The sequence below is a fragment of the Malurus melanocephalus genome, unplaced genomic scaffold, assembly GCF_030028575.1.
Source record: "Malurus melanocephalus ecotype Western Australia unplaced genomic scaffold, MMel_1.1 scaffold_128, whole genome shotgun sequence".
Taxonomy (NCBI): Eukaryota; Metazoa; Chordata; class Aves; order Passeriformes; family Maluridae; genus Malurus; species Malurus melanocephalus.
In genome coordinates this window covers 1937178-1956125 of record NW_026623360.1, presented here as the reverse complement: position 1 = coordinate 1956125, position 18948 = coordinate 1937178, and the positions used below count along the sequence as shown (strand labels likewise).

The 18948-nt window shown below is 39.1% G+C and overlaps 1 protein-coding gene across 3 annotated transcripts in view; it reads right to left on the bottom strand.

Annotated features, from left to right (window-relative positions):
* Positions 1–18948, bottom strand: part of MPPED1 (metallophosphoesterase domain containing 1) — a 62088-nt gene that overhangs the window by 23569 nt on the left and 19571 nt on the right. For all 3 annotated transcript variants that reach the window (XM_057370569.1, XM_057370570.1, XM_057370571.1), the window contains one exon: positions 6717–6942. In XM_057370569.1, the coding sequence (XP_057226552.1) occupies positions 6717–6942 (226 nt within the window). The remainder of the gene's footprint in view (positions 1–6716; positions 6943–18948) is intronic.

The window sequence follows — 18948 nt, the reverse complement described above, 5'->3', positions numbered from 1 at the left end:
TGCTACATTATTCYACTGACTGAAACTGAGTTCAGTGAAGAATGGAAGAGACTATTGCAGCTGTTCTTGAAAAGATGGAGGAGGAAGGCACTGAAATTGAGACCTAGGCCTGGAATCTGTGTGGAACCAAAATAAGGCTGCCTCGGTTTTACCCTTTGCATGGTCTTTGAAACTCCCCTGATTACACATGGAAGTTACCTGTCTTTCTATGCAAAGAGTATGTGCACACCTGCACACACACAAAGAAGARAGAGAACATTTGACAAGGTGCATAGAAAAGTCACTTACTCTGTGATAATACACAAATTAGACAAGAAAGCAACTCAGATGAGAGTTAGGCACCCATGGCTAAGCACTACTGACCACCCTGGACACAGAGCTTGAGTAGAGACACTTGGCTGGAATAATCCAGACAAAAACAGTACACCAGGAAAAGAGCCAACAGGCTGCACCAAATTTCTAGCCCCACGAAAGACGGACGATGATGGAGAATAAGCCTCTGCTGAGGCTGCTTTGGGTTGATACTCACTAATGCAAGGAGCTGCTACATGTTTATGTCTTTTAGACTGGAAGGAATTCATCCATCTCCTCTGACAAAGCCAGAGCTCACAGAATGGGCTTCACCCATTGCTAAACTCAATAAAAAGAAGACTTGAACAGAAAAAAAAGCTCCCCACATACACATCCTTAGCTTTCTTCCCAGTTCCCAATTTTGGAAAAACAATGTTGTACCCGAGCCATTGGTCCATGTGTAAATTTGCAGGGCCACATCTAATCCAAGCTCCACTGGAGGGAAGCTACAAAGTCCCAGGAGTCCAGCCCAGGCATCTATCATTGAATGACAAATGGWCACAAATCCCTTTCTAGGCTGATATTAATATTTGCTCTCCCATCTTCTCTGACTGGGAAATTAAGAGTTGCTGAAGTTCAGAAGGCCTTCAACAAAAGAATGAAGGAGGAAATGAGAATGCATAGACACTAGAAAAAAATTACTTCTGCAAAAAGAAAAATGAGGTTCTTTTCCACAGGAATAGATCCCTCCAGAAAATCAAAGCCAAGTAAAAATCCACTCTGGATAATGAGTCTGGAGGCAATCTCATCCAAAAGGGCTTCTTTAAACTATCCATGCCAATATGTCATTTAGAAATAATGAAACTGTCATAAGTTTGCAAGAGAGTCGTGATTGTCCCTTCCTTTCCCACACGGTGGAAAATGGAAAAGAAGTGCTGAAAGAGATAAATGCTCTCCTGCCACATGGTATACCTGTTTGAAAGCAGGAGGACCAAAGCTTCTCCTGCAGCTATATACATCTGCTTACAACCATTATGGAAAATCAGTAGCTAGGAAAAAGATCTCCTTCTGCCACTCGCATTTCTTCTGCTCTATCAGATATCTATCTTATCCTGTCACTAAGGCACAATAATACACCTCTTAACAGAAAGGCCACTGGAATTTTTGCCATTTTCCACAAGATCAGAACATACACACAGAATCTTCTGTTCTTTGGCAGATGCACATCTTTTCTATGAACCTCAGGGACCTGCTCTCATGTTGATACATAAATGCACATGCACTTTTACAGGAATTTGTTTTTACATGGCAATTCTGAATAAYAGCAGTAAAAGGAGTAATATACAGTGGATTCGTCCAGCAAGCGCAGCACACCTTGTGCACTGAATGTGTCAGGTCTTTCTGTGCAAATAAAGTGTGTAGTTATGCAATTAAAATCTTTGGCAGCGCAGAAACAAGAGTGATGGTAGAGTCTATCTTCAAGCTGTAGCTAGTACTAAAACTCTCACCTGCAAAATAATACACTAGAGGAAGGGTAATGAACTACAATAGAAGGCTGGAAATCTGTAACTCAAATAACCACCAATAAATTACTAATCTGGTTCCATGAATGAAGTCATCATGGAGATAATACCCTGTCTTATAACACAGAACCCTGTCTGATGACACAGAAAAGACCTGCTTCAAACCCAAATTCTAACTTCCACTATAATCTCAGCTTCCTGACACCTGTTGGGACCATCTACTGCTTGTAGTGAGTATGATATCAACAGCAAATTCCCTGTTGTAAGCCTTGGTTGATACCAGGTATCTGCCTGACACACAGTTCTAGCTCCACTGAGGGCTAGAGGGACTAAAAGAATCAAAGGAAGATTACTCTAAAAGGATTTCTGGTGATCTTCAGTCCAACCTACCACTCACTACCTTTCACCAACACTAGATCTGGTCAGCCTCAACTGSCTAGCCAAGCCTTAGAAACACCTAGGGATGTATTCTCTGCCACCTCAGTGCTTGCTATATTTTTACTTCTATGTTATGATTTCTTGTGTTCCTGAAAAAAAAAATTAYAACCTTCTAGAAAACAGCTTTACCTCTGGGATGTCTTAGCAGTCCAGTTATTATACAGAATTATCTGAGTTACTCTATCTGACAGTTTGACTATCTTCATAACAGAAGAACACAAAGGGTGTTTAAAAGTACTTCTCAACCAGAAGCTTTCAATTTTATAGTAMTTGTTATTGGGGAACTAAATTCTTCTCTTTTATACTCACAGCAACTATGGCTATTGTCTACACAAGATTGTTTCCAGGTCTCTGAATATGTTCTGGCCATGCCCTGGGTTTTGCTGGGATGAAGCAAGAGTTCATCTTTCTGTGACTGGTATTTACAAAAACACCTCGAGGTGTCCAGGCTTTATACTGAAGAAGACCCAACAGTTCCCAGTACATGGTCTGTTATAGAAGGAAGTTCATTGGGAAGRGCAKTGCCAGCAGCTCAGGGAGTGCTCCTGCCCCTCTGCCCAGCCCTGTGAGGCACATCTGGAGAGCTGWGTCCAGTCCTGGGCTCCTCAGGACAGGAGGGACAGGGAGCTCCTRGAGCGGGGCCAGCGGGGGCTGCGGAGATGATTCAGGGCCTGGAGCATCTGTGCCAGGGAAAGGCTGAGGGAGCTGGGGCTGTTCAGCCTCGAGAGGAGCCCCAGCTGAGAGGGGCCCTGAGCCCTGTGTGTCCCTGTGTGCAGGGAGGGCTCCCAGCAGGGCCCAGGCTCTGCTCCGGGVGGCCCAGCAATGGCCCCAGAGGGACGGGCAGGAACTGATGCCCAGGGGGTTCCACCTGGACAGGAGGAGGAACTTCTGCCCTGGGCAGTGACCGAGCACGGAACAGAGACCAGAGAGGGTGTGGAGTCTCCTCACTGGGGATATTCCAGAGCCCTCTGGACACAATCCTGTGCTGTGAGCTCTGGGATGGCCCTGCTGGAGCAGGGGATTGGACCAGGTGTGACCCACTGTGGTCCCTTCCAGCCTGAACCATTCTGGAATTCAGAGATTCTGTGAAGCATTTTGCATCCTTACTGATGCCCTGCTCATCCAGATCTGGCAGCCAGGCCTGTATGGTGCACTGTGAGAAACATCATACACCCTAGGCCAAAAAGAGTGATCCTTTGSATTCAGCATTGCTCTGGACACATTTAAAATCTTGCCATTCCCAAGTTTCTCATGAAGCTTCTAATGTTTTTACACATCTCTTCCTTACCATGTATCCTTATAATCCACGGTCCAAGATATCAGTATTGCAAGTATTAATTCCTAAGCAGCTGCTTTTGAGCATTGCAACTTGCACTTCAAAATGGCTGCTCCCTGCTCAATGATAATACTGGTGTAATTAACAATTAAGACAGTTAAATTTTCGTTAGTGAGTAGAGGCTCAATCTGGCACTTGAATTCTTGCCCTTGGAGCCCAGGAGAGTTAGAGCATTGGTGTGTGAGACAAAACACTGTCCCATTTCTTCTATGCAATTAAAAAGAACCACTTAGTTTTAGATAATAATAGAGGACAAAATACCAAGTGCTATTAAGGATATTTAAACACACACAAGTGGTACATATTTCAAAAACCTTAGAGACTGGCAAGTTAAGCAAACCAATCAAGTTCTCATGGTTTAATTTGCAACTAAAACATTTTAAATAGGAGTAAAATCCAATGTGTACAGGTTATATATAAAAATGCAGATGRTTATAGGCAAAAGACACTAAGTTAATGCTGCTTGACATTTACTCAGACCTTACTCCAGTGTTCTCATAGTACTTTGCAACTATTGATTAACCTGTTTTATGAATGAGGGATATCTCTAGCTTCTGATTATTTCCACAAAGGGTGATGTAAGACAGAAGGTCAGTGCTGTAACCAGAACTAGAAAGGCAGGATCTGGGGCCCCAGTTTATTAATCTCCAGATAGCTCACCTTCTCGTTAAACAGTCATGTATGGACAGCATACATAAATTCTTCAATTAAACAAATACATTCAAAAAGCTAGGTGTGTATTTTCAAGGCAGAAAATTATTTTAGGATACTAGACAAGCAACTGCATGAAATTTAACTTTCTTCTTGAGTTCTGAGATCTTAACTTTAAATTTTGAAGACTTGACTATGTTCATAAGTATTTTCTAAAGGACTAGTTTCATAATGCAAGGTCAAAAAAAAAAAAAGATTGTCCATGTAAAGTTCAGCAAATTTTGGTATTTTTTTAGAGATTACGTTATGATGATGTAGAAAGAAACTGAGATTGATTTCCCAGAAAAAAAAACCTGTGACAAACCTTTTAGGCAGAATGAAGTAGAAACAGAAATGCCAAAGAACAGTAGTGCTTAGTAGGCACAGGAGTGTACTACAGCCTGAAATCTTGCAAACAGCCAGTTTACCCCCCACAAAATAGCTGTTTGTCTTCCCAGGTTTTCTGGTTGGTGAGCTGGACAGTGGGACACTGATACTTCTGCATCTGCTGCCCTCATAGATTAATGAAAGGCTGTTAATTAATGAAATTATGGTTCCCCACTGGACATGTCATCAATTGGTGTGGAAACTTCTTTCAGCATTGCTAAACAGCAAGCAAAAAAAAAAAAAAAAAAAGTTTGGCTGGAAGACTTTCATCAAAACTTTCTCCCATATGGAGAAAGCAAATATCTTCAGAAGACCTTGCAACACTCAACTTCCTGGACCATAAGGGGGTGGGAGATGAGTTAGCAATACTGTGAAACATGGAGTGTGGAAGTGCAGCTATAACCTGGAGCTGCATAAAAGATGGAAAGCAATGTTTTTAACTTGCAGAATAGGTCAGGCAGAGAACTCAGACAATTTGTGCAGAGTGACAGGATTTGCGCACAAAGGGAATGTGGTAGGTCTGATTTTACAGAAATATTATTTATGGATTAGTGGGTGGACAAAAGTTTTCTCAACAGGTTTTTAGTGATCTAATCACACACAGAAAGTTCAAATGGCTCTCTTTAGCCTCTATATAGTGCTACTTTCTAGATTGTGTTGTGCTTTAATTTAATCTCTCTAGACTTCCATGTGACTTTAGGTACTTTATTGCCTGGAAAATTATTAGTGACACTGGAAATATGGTGCCTGCTTACGAACACTGCAATGAAGATAGGAGGTTGCCAGGCACACTGTAAACACAGCATAATTACAGTATTTACATTTGAACATCAAAATGGAAAAGATGCCAAGTGGCATTTCTCAGAAGTTAATATTGGGACTGATTCAATCTAACATTTTCCCAAATAATTTGGAAAACTAAGTAAATTGTGCATTGCCTGCATACATTGTGCACACAAGAGGAAGATGAACTACAACATAGCAGGTGAGTAGGTTGAAAAAATCACAGAAATATCTGGAGATCTAAGAGGGAGAGAGAGAAGAGTGCATTTCAGAGGAAACTAATCTAGACAAATGTAGAATAATAAGCTTAGACAAAATTAACATCCATCTCAAGTAACCAAATGGGAAAAAGCCAATTTTCATTTAAAAAAAATCCAAGAGATTTCACAGTTTATTCACACTGAAAATTCGCATTGGGGTATATGCATCAGGTTTGACAACTTGTTTGCTACATTTCAGCCTGATGTGATTTTAAAAGGAAGAATAATAGATTCCCTTAAAAACCTGCCTTTTAAAATACATTTTTACTTATTTTAAACATATACCAAATGCTCACAAAAGACTCAATTTACAGGCCTGTYGTGAGACATAACGAACAGTAATATAACATTAGTGAGAGACACAGAAGAAGCACACACAAGGTYCTGGGTGAAAGTCAGGAAGCCAAAGTCCATCTGCCACCAATTCTGTCAAGGGGGTTCTAAGTGTTCACTACGCAGTAAAGCAAAATCCATGAAATATTAAGCTGCCACTCATTTGTTGACTTTAGTTTAGAAGCTCAGCTAGACCTTGGGGAAAGCTATTGCTTTATAAAAGAAAGTAAGATTCTGAGGGATATTAAATAAAAGACCTTCACAGATGCTGAAATAAGCTCACTGTGTTACATGACTGCTGTATGTACTAATGAACCAAAATATTATCTGTAGGATGGAAATTGTCRAAACAATGTATCCTTGCAATAAAATTAATTAGATAAACTCACCAAGTATAGAAAACTTATTTTATGACACAAAAGCCCCTAGATGGCCTGTTAGACAACTGCTCCTGACTGCTTTTTCCCCATCATTATTTGGTTAACCACACCCACAGTACAGCACATTATTTTGTCACAGGAATGATTCATTACAAGAAAATACAAAAACTTTATCAAAGAGAGTATTACTTTTCTTCCTAACGCAGCAATCCAAATACAGCTGAGGCAGACAAAATGGCTGATGTGATAGCAATCAACAATATTTTGTTTTATGTATGCTTAAAAACCTGCTTACCAAGGGGAGCCATATATTCTGAATCCCCTCACCGTCACTTCAGAGTCTTGAAGATAGATGCAGTTTGTTAGAAGAGACTGTACATTTTCATAGCTCTCTGGCTTCAGCTTAGAAACAGAGGGGAAATAGTAAAAGTCCTGCTTGATTAAGTCAGCCATGAATTCCTGGTCAAAGGTCAATTCATGATTTCCTGCTATCACAATCTTGTATTCATAGGGCAGGCTACCTAAAACAGCGAAAAACAAACAAATTACTTGTTTTATGGAAAATCTGATAAAAGAAAACAGATAGACAAACTGTTATCGATTCCTATAATATGCTCACATATTTGAAACAATCAAGCCTACCTCTACCGCATGTTATTATAATTCCTTGTGATTTCAGGTAAATGACATTACTGTCTTTTTCATGACACACTATGATTTAGCATGCTTAGCATTAATGTGTTGAAATTACTTTCAACTCATCAACCTTAAAAACCAGTCTGCAGACTTCTGCTCTACTATTTACTTCTAGTTAATTGCCATTTGTGCTGCAAGTATCATTTACTGTGACAGTGATGATAACTCTTTGACAGAAATTAGGGTTCAAAGAAGATCAGCCGTAATGCTTCATAAAATCATGTCAGCTCTCTTCTCYGAGAGCTGAGGTCTTTGTCAGCCTGTACTGACGAGGTCTAACACTCAGAACTTGGGTCAGCCAGAGGGGTCTGTGCCCCTGACATTAATACCAAGCCTTCAAGCAAGGCAGAGATTCAGTTTAGCTGTCAAAAATCCACATCCCACAGTGAAATCTCACTGTTTGCCTCTGTCTCATGGTTTTTTCCTGCTCCATTTTCTCAGTGACTTCCTTAGCTCCGTGGACTATAATTTAAAGTGACTCATGTTCAAGAATATTTTACAACCCGTATTTAGTGAAAAACCTTAGAACAACCTCCTGATGAAGGCAAGAATATATATGCCCACACACGTGGGCTCTTCCTGAGAGCAGCACTGAAACAGAAACTTTCCACCTGACTCCGCATTTGGTTATTCACTGGATTCTGCCCCTGAGAGCTGGCACTGCCTGTCTGAAAGAGCTCAGCACAAAACTTCTAAGTACATCTGGGAGGAAACAAAGACAGAAATTGAGCAAAGCTGCATTCATTAGCTTTGTTTCTGCACTACTAATTTGTACCAGGATGAAGAYGGTCAGAGGAGGAGGTTGGGACCAGAAAGAAATGTTTCACTGAAAATTAAACTCATCTTGCATAACAGCAATCTTGTGGGGTTTTAATTTTAGAAATGYATTGCTGATAACACAGAAATCCTTAGCAATGGCCCAAGCTTAGCCTAGAGGCAGGCTATTTAGAGAATGCAAAAAAACAGTTCATATGCAGTGGCAAAAGTTGGCACGAGCAGGACTTCGGAATAAAATGCAACAGTGTGATTCAGAGTTTTGGAAACAGAAGACAGAACAGTGGCAGCCTAAGGGAGATGTCACGAGACTGGACTTTGCCAAATGAAGGTATCAGTGATTCTGAAGTATATGTTTCAGACACTTGTAACATCTGTATTAGGAAAGCAGATTATAAAGGTTCCACACTTTGCTATGGAGCAGATCCATATGTATCTTTAGAATAGTTAACAAAAACTCTTTTCAGATATTTATAATTACATGTTAAATGTTGAAGATTCAATAATTTACCAGAAAGACTTCTCCTTTTTGCCTCTGAAACACTTAGCATTTTGCAGATGTCTACCCAACCTGTGCAGGTTGGGTACACATACACATGTGTGTATGTACACATACACACAAGTTAAAAACGTTATTTATATGCTGTAATATGTATTAAGGGCATGTACAGACCTTAAAGGAATAAAGAAATCCTGTATACCACAATATTGTTACCAAYTCCATTTCTATTCTGTTTGGTAATTCTTTTCCAGCTCATCTGATCCATCCATCTAGCAGCCAAGAACCTGTATGAGCTGGTTATAGTTGTTGCTTCCACTAATGTATTTATGTCATGTTGCTGTCTGTGGGTGTTACTTAGGCAAATTAGCAAATTACTCTAAATGTACAGTTACATTTATTATAGTGCCGGCCAGAAGCACTGCTGTAGTTACAGGTCTGTCAGCTTTTCAATTAACAACTGCATTTTTGATGAGTATGCAGTTCAGTTGCTTKGTTTTTTCCTTTCATTTCACACCGGGCTATAGGTAAAGTATTTCCCTTTCTTTGTCTCCTCAACTATACTCTTTACCCTTTAAATCTTAATTTTTCTGACTAAGAGAGTATTTTCTGTTGTTTGTTCATAAATTTATCAATACTTTGTTCAAACCCTTGTTCCTTTCTTTAGAATGTGCTTTGTTTTTGACTCCAAGTGCTCTTGAAGCACAAAGTCAGACATAGGTATAAATCTTTGAAACCTTGTTCCTGCCTGGCCACCGTTGTCATGAAGTTCATGTGTAAGGAACAGAATTCTGTACAATTTGTAGCTCTGGCTTCCTTGGCTAGGAGCAAGACATCCCCAAGAGTACATAATCTAATAGCTGTTGTGTRACTGTATTCCTACATATAACCCTAGAACAAGCACTTTTCCATTTTTTATCCCAACAGCTCTTGATCACAGATAATTCAAACACTTCCAGGTTAGTCAGTTATTCCCACACCTACACCTAGGGTAGAGTAACTTCACCCAAGAAGATTTTGCAGTGATTTTTTGGTGGCCATGGCAGCCAAGCACACCCTGGGCTGTGTTAGTTACCAGTGAAACCAACTGATCAAAGGGAGTGATTCCTCTGGAGTGCTGTGTCCAATTCRGGGCYCTTCAGTGAAAGAAAAACTACTGACAAACTGAGGCAAGTCCATCAGAGAGCTGCCAAGGTCGTGGGGACAAGGGGAGAGACTGAGATCCAAGTCTGCTCACAGCCAAAGAAGGTGCAGGACAAACCCTACCACTGCTCTGCAACTACCTGAGCCTAGGAGAAAGACAAGAGCTAGTTCTTCTCAGAGGTGCACAATAAGCAGCAACAGACTCAAGTGGGAATACGCTACAAGGAAAGGATTTTCCCATGGGTATGGTAAAAAAGGGAAATAAGTGCCCTGAGCAGCTGGGAAATCTCATCCATTGAAGACAGAGTTCTCTGGCCAAGGTGTCAGCAGTCTGCCCTCTAACCACGCCTGCTTTGAGGAGGAGGCCRGACTCAATGCCCTCCAGAGACCCCCTCCATCCTGCCTGATTCTACAGGTTCCTGTCAATCTACATTGGAAAACAAGAACTTTAAAGAGCCTGCAGTGCTAAAAGAAATCAAAAACTCATTCTGTGTTGTGATTGTAATGGAATAAATGGATGGCAGACAGGCAATTTAACAGGACCAGAGAGTATGTTCCATTAACTTTGGTGCAAGTTTCTCATACTATCCATTTAGCAGAGGAGAAGGATGAAATCCCCAACTGATAACCAATTAACATTTGATGCTAGCATATGGCTTTGCTGGTGGGCAGGTAGCAAACTTGGTATTAATASAGAAGCTCTGTGTATACAATGATATTAAAGAAAATTTATGGCTGTCACAGGAATTCTGCACACATATCCAGGACAAAATTAATTCCCCGAAAAAATTAAGGCAGGAAGCATGTAAGAAACAGATCTGCCCTTCAGGAGTGCCAAGAAACACAAGAAGAACATATGCTATGGGAGTCAAAGATGTAATTTCAAACAAAAAAAAAAAAAAAGTTATGAATCAGGGGGGAAGTTACATTTTTTTTTGTCTGATGTCTTCTTTTGACCAGCCAAAATAAAACAAGTGTTTTTGTTCAATGTCCAGTGATCCTCCTGTTCTTGACACCTGAGAAGATTCTGCTAAAATACGCCTCTAATCTGGACATAAACTGCAACYAGAATTGGTTGGAAAAATTTTACTTAAGTATTTTTCTATATTAAAATTCCACTTGGATGGAATGGGATATATTTGGAAATTCACAGTCTTCCTGACATTACCAAGAAAACAAAATGAAGCAAAATGTCCATTTAAAATATTTTGGGGTGAATAAAAATTTCATTTCTAGGAAAAATTTCACTGTTTTTTGTAAAGGAAGATTGTTTCCCTCCTCATAATGATTAACTTGTAGGAAACAAAGATTATTTTCCTCCATAATCAACTTCTATCCACTTCATCCTATTTGGATTTGAAATCAACAGAAACATTTACAAATCAAAATTCCATTCAGAAACACACTGGCTCAAATTCAGCCCTGGGCTTCAGAGCTTCCTCTTTCAGGCCACACTGAAATTTGCCTTCTGCCAATTTGGAATGGGGCTCCAAGCCACCATCCACTCTGCCAGCCTCTGTTTTAATGTGGGATAAGAGATTTCTCCCATCCTTTTCCTTCTTCTCTGCAATATGGCTCTTCATCTTTCCTGCCTTATTTTCCCCTTTTCACTTTGTAATCTCCTCTTACAGGCAGTAAAATGCTGGAGATGCATTTTCTTCAAGTTAATTTAGCAGCTTTAACAAAAGAGATCTTTTTTCTTGGGAAACATAAATCTTGTGGAAGTGCAATGCTTCTGTATGCTTGTCACTCAATATCCATCTGAAACTGCCCAATGGATTCAGAAGCCATTTATTATACTTAGCAGAGGAGTCAAGACTACTCAAAGGTGAATAAGTTCCATTGACTTTCCTGAAAGTGTCTAAGGTGACTGATGCTCAGTCTGAAGGAGAAGTTTCAAAGCAATGAGGCAACTTGGAACCCACAGCAGGTCTACAAGAAAAGATCCAAGAAGTCAGGCAGCAGTGGCTCTGCTCCCAGAACAACTCATCACACAAAAAACTCGGCCCTAAATTTCCTACATMAATCTAATCTCTTATTATTTGAGATTATTTCATTATCAAAAAGCCCAGGATATCCTATTTAATTTATATATAGCCAGATATATTACTGACTTCTTCACTACATCCACAGAGTTTTTGTTAGGTTACAGCAAACCTTCCCCAGAAAGTTTCTTAGCCTTCATTTGTTCAGTATAAGAATGTGACAGCAGTTCTGGTAATGTAATATGTAAAGGAATATATATATTCTTTAGCTAGGAACATCTTTGTTTATTCCTTTCATTACTGCAGATTACTAATTAAGAAAATCAACCGAACATCTAATTTTTGCATGTTTATATACCAATTACAAAATTATTGCAGCAATTTTTAACTTCCAAACTCCAGTAGGTTCTTTTTATGGAGAACATAATTTTTACAAAATAACTTGAAGTGCTGGGGAACCATTATTTGAACTACAGGCTGCAAAATGCAGCCTGCTGAGCAACATTGTCTGTTTGCTATTTCTCTGCAGCTGAGCTTGTTCAAAGTAGAATTCTGTGTGCTTAAGGGTTCATCCTGTTCTATCAGCAAGCCAGTAAACCACATCAACACCACAAATAWTTCAAGAGGAAATTCATGATGTCCATGCTCCAGGATCCCCTGGTACTAAGAGTTAAGCATCTTAATCAGCCTTGGATCCCCTTGGAAGCTCACAATTGTTATCAACTCCCAACTTTGCCAAGCTAAATGCAAACTTGTACAGGCAGATGTGCTTTGCTTCTCTCCTGGTATTGTACTGAGCAGAATTTTTAGTATTCATTAAAAGAAGTGACAATCATGTAAGTGCCCACTTAATGCTTCTTCTCTCTCATTTCAACCTTTTAGAATAGAGCAGTGAGTGATACAGTGGAAAGACTGCATAACTGTCTCAGATTGCTTTTTAGCATCTTTTTGACAGTTCTGTGTTTAAACACTGGGGCTGCTGTCTGGGAAATTCACATTAACATACTTTTTGTATGGTGTGTAATCTGGAATAATACTGTAAATGAATACTCCCTCCAAAGTCATCTGTAACCTTCGAGCTCTAGCCATTCTTGCATTGAAAAAGCCAGTAATTATACCAAACACTAAAACAGCAAACACATAAAACACTGCTCACGTTTGTAAAACAGGATTCCTTAAAACAGACAAAGGCAAATCAAACTAAAAATACCTGATAACAGTCCAACTTAGGTTCTTTGATATACAGTGTTTTATACACACCCACACAATAATTGGACAAAATTGCTTCTAAAGGAAAAGTGGCTTCCTTTTAGCCTGGCTTATTTAATTATCCTGTAATTGTGCAGAACCAACTCAATGCATAACTAGGCCATTAGAGAAGCTGCAGTGAGGCAAGACAAAAGGTTACATAGATCTGCACCTTCTGTTCACCTGTGATCTGTAAGAGATGTCTACAAAAATGCACAGCTGCCATGTCTGCCTGGTCTGAACCTTCCTTTGACTTCTCCCCTTAGATTATGGCACTTGATGGCTTGAAAGCCACCAACTACATAAGTCACAGGTAACATTTTCATTAGTTTTTTGATTTTTTTTAACCTCCTGAGATAGTTAYAGTCTTAAATTTTCCAAGGAGATAAATTTCTACCACAGGCTTTTCTGCCCCCTGAAATATTCTGGTTTTGGTCACAACTTGTATCTGGGGACTATGAAAGGAAAGGAGCTGGGAAAGCAGAGTTTAAAAAGTAACAATTAAAAAATGTTTTACACATCCTACATGAATATCTGTGCACACTGATACAGATACCTATTCAGATCTTCAGGTCCCAAGGAAGCACTTTGAGCATGTCCCACTTGTCACCTTCTGGAAGGCAAGGCTACAAAGAGCCATGTGTCATGTCCRTGTACGAGGTGCACAGCACTAATAACCATGTTTAATGTTTGTGTACAGTGCTGCACAATAGGTGTTCAAAGTGCTGTGCTAAGAAAAATTAATCCTCCAAGACATTCATGTGGTAGATGCATTAAGCATCAGTTTCACAATTTCACAAGGGAGAACGATAAAGAGGCTGTCAAATCTGAGGATGACTAACCAGAATTTGGTTGCCTGTCTTCTGCAGGCTCTTTCAAATATCTCTGCTGGAGGCAATGACAGTTCACACAATTGCATCCCAGATCTTTCCAGCTGTGTGGTTGCTCTCTGGCCTTCTGGGCCATGCTGCCTTCCTAAAGCTACCTTTGTCTGCTAGTCTGGGATAAGACTGGGTATTTTTATTCACTTGCTCATTTGAGGGGTCAGGGATCAGCACTTATGATACCACAGACTCAGAATCCTGAGGTTTGGTGATTTTCCAGTCCATTAGTGGAAAGAAGCAAGCTCAGTATTAGTACCGAGTACAAGAAATCRCCCAGAAGCAGATATGTATTTGGAAGGAGGAAGTGAAGGAAAAATGCTTTAGCACCTATCACCTCTACAGATTCTCACCACTGGCATAGGAGGTATATGTGGAAAATATTCGCTTTGGATCATCTTTCCAATACAGAGATGTAACTTAAACATTTCTGGGACTCACAGAAACCAGTTCAATAATCTGAAGTTTCTAGGATGTCCCAACTCCCCAGAACTGGAGAAATACCAGGTGAGTGTATTGCAGTGCACTTTTCTGGGTCTGAGCCGTGGATGTACAAATGCATCTGAGCCACCATACATTTAACAAATGCCGTAAAAACCAAGACATTTTTTTAGTATGCCCGGTCTTTAAAAATTGACATCTGTTCTAAATSCATACACAGCTCAATGTTTTTCACYGCATTTCCAAAGCYATTCTTTTGTAAATAGATAATTAGTGCTTAAATACTTCTTTCAAGGGGTTTCTACATTAACATAAAAATAGTGTAATTACCGATGGTCAAAATGGCATGACTGCAATATATTAATTCTAATTCCTTTTGCTGCTCTGAAGCTGATTTTTTTTCATCTTCAACATGATTTTAATCTGTTTAAAATGTATTATTGAACTTAAAAATATAAAATACCTGTTAAGAGAGGAAGAAAAATAATGACCATCATTTTGCAAAGTAAAGCAACAGTAAAGCAAAAGTAAAGCTAAGCCTAGTRACCACAAGCTTTTCTGAAGATCTTTTATCAAGAACTTAAAGGTAGAGATTATATTTATTGACAAAAATTAGCTGATTCTGTCTACCAAATCTCATTCTAGAGTATTAGATCTAATACAATCTAATACAATCTAGAAACAGGTAATTCTAGTAAAACTAGTTACTACAGTTGGTGAGGCATCTTCACTCTAAATTATTTTTTAGTCTGAAATAAAAATATTATCCTTTGTGCTGAGTTTGCCTAGGTCAGTTCCTGAAGTGCATGTCAAATAGTGTAAATCCCTTTTTTGTGTTTATCTGTGTTTCTGTGTGTACAAGATGCATGTAATAACATTTTCAGGAAAACACTCTGAAGAACTAATTCTTTTAGTTTTCCACTAAAACTCCAAGCCACCTTCTATTTTTTTATTTCCAATTTAACTTGAACYTGAATTTCAAATAAAAAGTCTTATAAATTGGAAAATCTCAAGCAAACACACTGAAACAATATATATTATAAAATGTGTTAGTTTAAGTAATCTTTCCAATCCGTCTAYAGAAGAGAGTTTTCAGAGAAAATATGGAAGTATGTATTGCAGCTTATATCACAGATCAGCTATTTAGTTAAATTTCCAGGAAAGTAACACACAAGATCAAAGTGACAGTGGGTCCTGGAGCATACACAATTTGGAAATGATATTACAGGCTTGAGCAAAAGGAATTACATGWGCAACTGAGCCAAGCAGGCAATTTCCAGTGCCAACAATATGGGAGATAAAAAAATAGAGATGGTTTTGGAGTCATTATTTGATGAGTGTACTAAGGCAGGACATGTGTCTTTGTGTTTGTCCTATAACTCATTTGACTGATATGCAGGTAGGTAAYAAATAACAAAACCAAAAATAACAAAAAAGCTGCAGAAAAGGAGAGGCTGCAATGCAGAGTGAACCGGATACATTTTATTGTATCAAATACCWTATCTAKCCCTGATTAAAMAGACTCACAGAATGGTTTGGGTTGCAAGGGGTTTTAAAAGATGCTGTTGTCCAACCCCTCTTCCATGGACACTGACATTTTTCACTGGAGCAGGTTGCTCAAAGCYTCATCCWACTTGGCTTGGAACATTTKCAATGAYGGGAAATCCTCARTCWTTCTGGGCATCCTGTWCTGTCTCACCACCTTCACTGCAAGCACTTATTTCCTTATATCCAACCTAAACCTACCCTCTTTTAGATTAAAGCTGCTTTACCCTCTCCTTTAACTACAGAACCTGGTAAAAAAAAATTAAAAAATCTTGCTTCATCTTTCTAGTACGCCCTCTTTAGGCACTGGAAGTTCTCTTCTCCAGGCTGGACAACCCCARCTCTTGCAGTCTGTCTTCACAGGAGAGGTGCTCCAGCCCTCTCTGATCATTTTCACAACCCTCCTTGGGCCCTGTTTTAACAGGTCCATGTATTTAGAAACAATTCCCCCAAATTATTTTTGTCTGCTGGAAGTGTTGCCATTARAATCTCCTGAACATGCTGGAAAATTAGCATATGTTTGAAGTCATACCATGCATTCTTATAAATCATTTAAAGTTTTGCTGGCTTCTTGGCCTTTTGTTCAGTCCTACCATACTTTGTACTTTCTTTTGGTTCTTTTTTTTCTGATTCTCCAAAACTGAATTTTTAAATTTGGAAGAAAAATACAGTAAGAGAACAAACTAGATAAAAAAAAAAGGAGAAGTTGAAATATGAAAATAGGTGAAGGATCAGTTCAGAAAAAAAGAAGGGAGGACAGTGAGCAGGTTGGCATCATTTGTATGMTTTGTAAACTGACTATTCATCCCTTTTTCCCTTAATTTTCTAWTTTTTYCCMMAAAAAMATYAGCRAAATAGAAATTTCWTTTGCAAAAGAGCATCATGTTATTTCATGACTGGGCAAAAAGAAGACAGATGAAACGGAATATAAATTTATTCAGAATAATTCAAAAAAATACACTAACTATAGATAGAGTGAGGGGTTCTGAACTAGGTWTTACCACTCAATAAAGAGTTCACAGAATTGTATTAGGAAATTTTATGACAATGCCATCTCAGTGTTTCATTWAAAACAGAATAAACTGCAACACCAGAAAGGAAAAGAGAACTGGGAAATTTCATTATGCCAGGGAGTAAATCTGTAGTGTTCTCAGAGCGTGTGCAGRTCTGGTCTCACTCTTTTTAAAAGGATATGGAACAAAGAGGTACAAACAGTGACAGAGATGATCAAAGGTATTTAAGGACTTCTGAACAATCTTCAGCCTGAAAAATACMTTAAGGGCAGATACAGAAAAATTTTTAAGCAGAATAAAGAATGATAAATTGTTCACTTGTCTCTTCCAGTATTAGGAAATACTGAATGAAACTAGTAGGTGACAGGTGCAAAATAAGCACAGTTCATCACACCATCCCCATCATATTCTGTAGCTCTGATGCAAAACTGTGTCTGTGCTCAAACTTTGCACAGATCTAAAAGGCAATTAAAAAACTCAGAGAAGAAAAATCCATGTATTAAATAAAAAGTAATGCTGCGTCTGTCAAGCCCCTGGACTGCCTGCCCGAAAAAGCTGAGAGAATAAACACATCCAGGGATCACCAACATTTTATCTCTTCCATGGAGTTAGAAAACAACCAAGCCCTAGTAAAACTTCAACTCTCTGCCTGAGAAGGGGCTAAGAGAAAAAGACACTTGAAAAAAAAGAATTACCAGAAAGAACAAACTGATACTAAGCAGAGGGCTTGATGGGTCAGAAGTATAAAACTTGGTGACTAAAGGGCAGACAAAACAGAGCACCTGGGCTGCTGGCCCCAGCCAGGGAGGCACTGGGACCATGAGCAGCATCATCGGAGCTGGTACCGGCCTTCCTGGGTACCCACGGACAGTGAGGAAAASAGAACAGATTTTAGGGAATGACTCATCAAGCCACTGTGCCTCTATTAGCACAACACTTGAGCATGTGCTTGATATAACCATAAGGCCCATGGATGTTAATGATGGTAATGCAAAATAAATTTTCCATCAGACAGGCACAGAAGTTTTATGTAAAAGCATAAAGATTAAATCTGAACTTGCTGAAGGGCAAGYTCATCTGAAAAGATGAAACAGAGACAGACTAGAGTGGCACAGACCCAAGAGGGTATGACAGAACAGAAAATAAAAAGGTGGGAATCACTGCTGCACATAAAGACAYGGAGCAAAAGCAGGAGTAGGATTTGTATCTGGTGCTTGAGGGGAAGCTGAGATCAAGGGAAGGTGTACCAAGCCTAGTGTTTATTCCAAGGCATAAACAAAGTTGTAATCTAATGACAGCAGGAGACATGGATTAGAGAAAGAACAAGATAAGTGGGAAAGTGAGCCCTGTGCATGAAGGAATAAACAGGGAAATCTGGCAGCAGCAAGGAAGGATGTCAGTGGAGGAAAAGTCGGTGCCAGAGTCTGTCAGTTTCTCAAGAAACAAGTAAAATATTAAGGAAGGAGGAGAAGGTCGGGCTGGCTGGAGAGCTACAAGATAATGGAAGGTACTGGAAGTAGCTACCTAGAAAAATCAAAACTGTTGGAGAATAAAGCCTTCACAACAAAACGGACAACCAACAACACCTTCTGAAATTSCTGCTCAATGAGAACACTTCTAATCATTCTGCCATTTACTACAGATTTTGCAAAGACTWGACATTCAAGAGTTCATTARCTAYTMATTTAAAACAAACAAAAACTTTATTAAAAAAATTAATCTTCCCTTTGTTTTATATTGCCAAGAAACTAAACAAAAACCTTTYAACTGCTAACTTTCTATATCTCAAAGATGCTCTTGCAAAAATACAACTCAAATCACCAAGATCACCTTTTTCCAAATGCATGCTACCATGAAATTGGAAGMATGCCTGAAAAGTCAGAAAATCAAATTTTTTTTTTTAAAAAATGATGAAGAGAAATGCCTTGGGAAATGTCCCTACCGTTCTGAGAGGATTTCAGCTTATAGACATCTTCAGAACACTGTACAGCTGTAACCAGCAGGGAGGCAGATGGAGAACTGGAGACAAAAACAGTGCAGCAAGCAATGTGCACAGCCCCATCCTTGCTCACCAGCAATATCCCAAAGCACTTCTCTTCCCACACCAGCAGATAAACAAAATGAGGATTATTTAGAAGGGGTAACCATATGGTTTAGAGAATTTGTAAATGCTATTTTCAGTACATTACTATAATACATGGTAGACACCTACAAAATAGGGTCAAAATTTGCTGTTTTATAACCAACCTGTTCCATTTGGGTGCAGAAACAGAGTTGATGGTTCTATTCAATATATTACTTC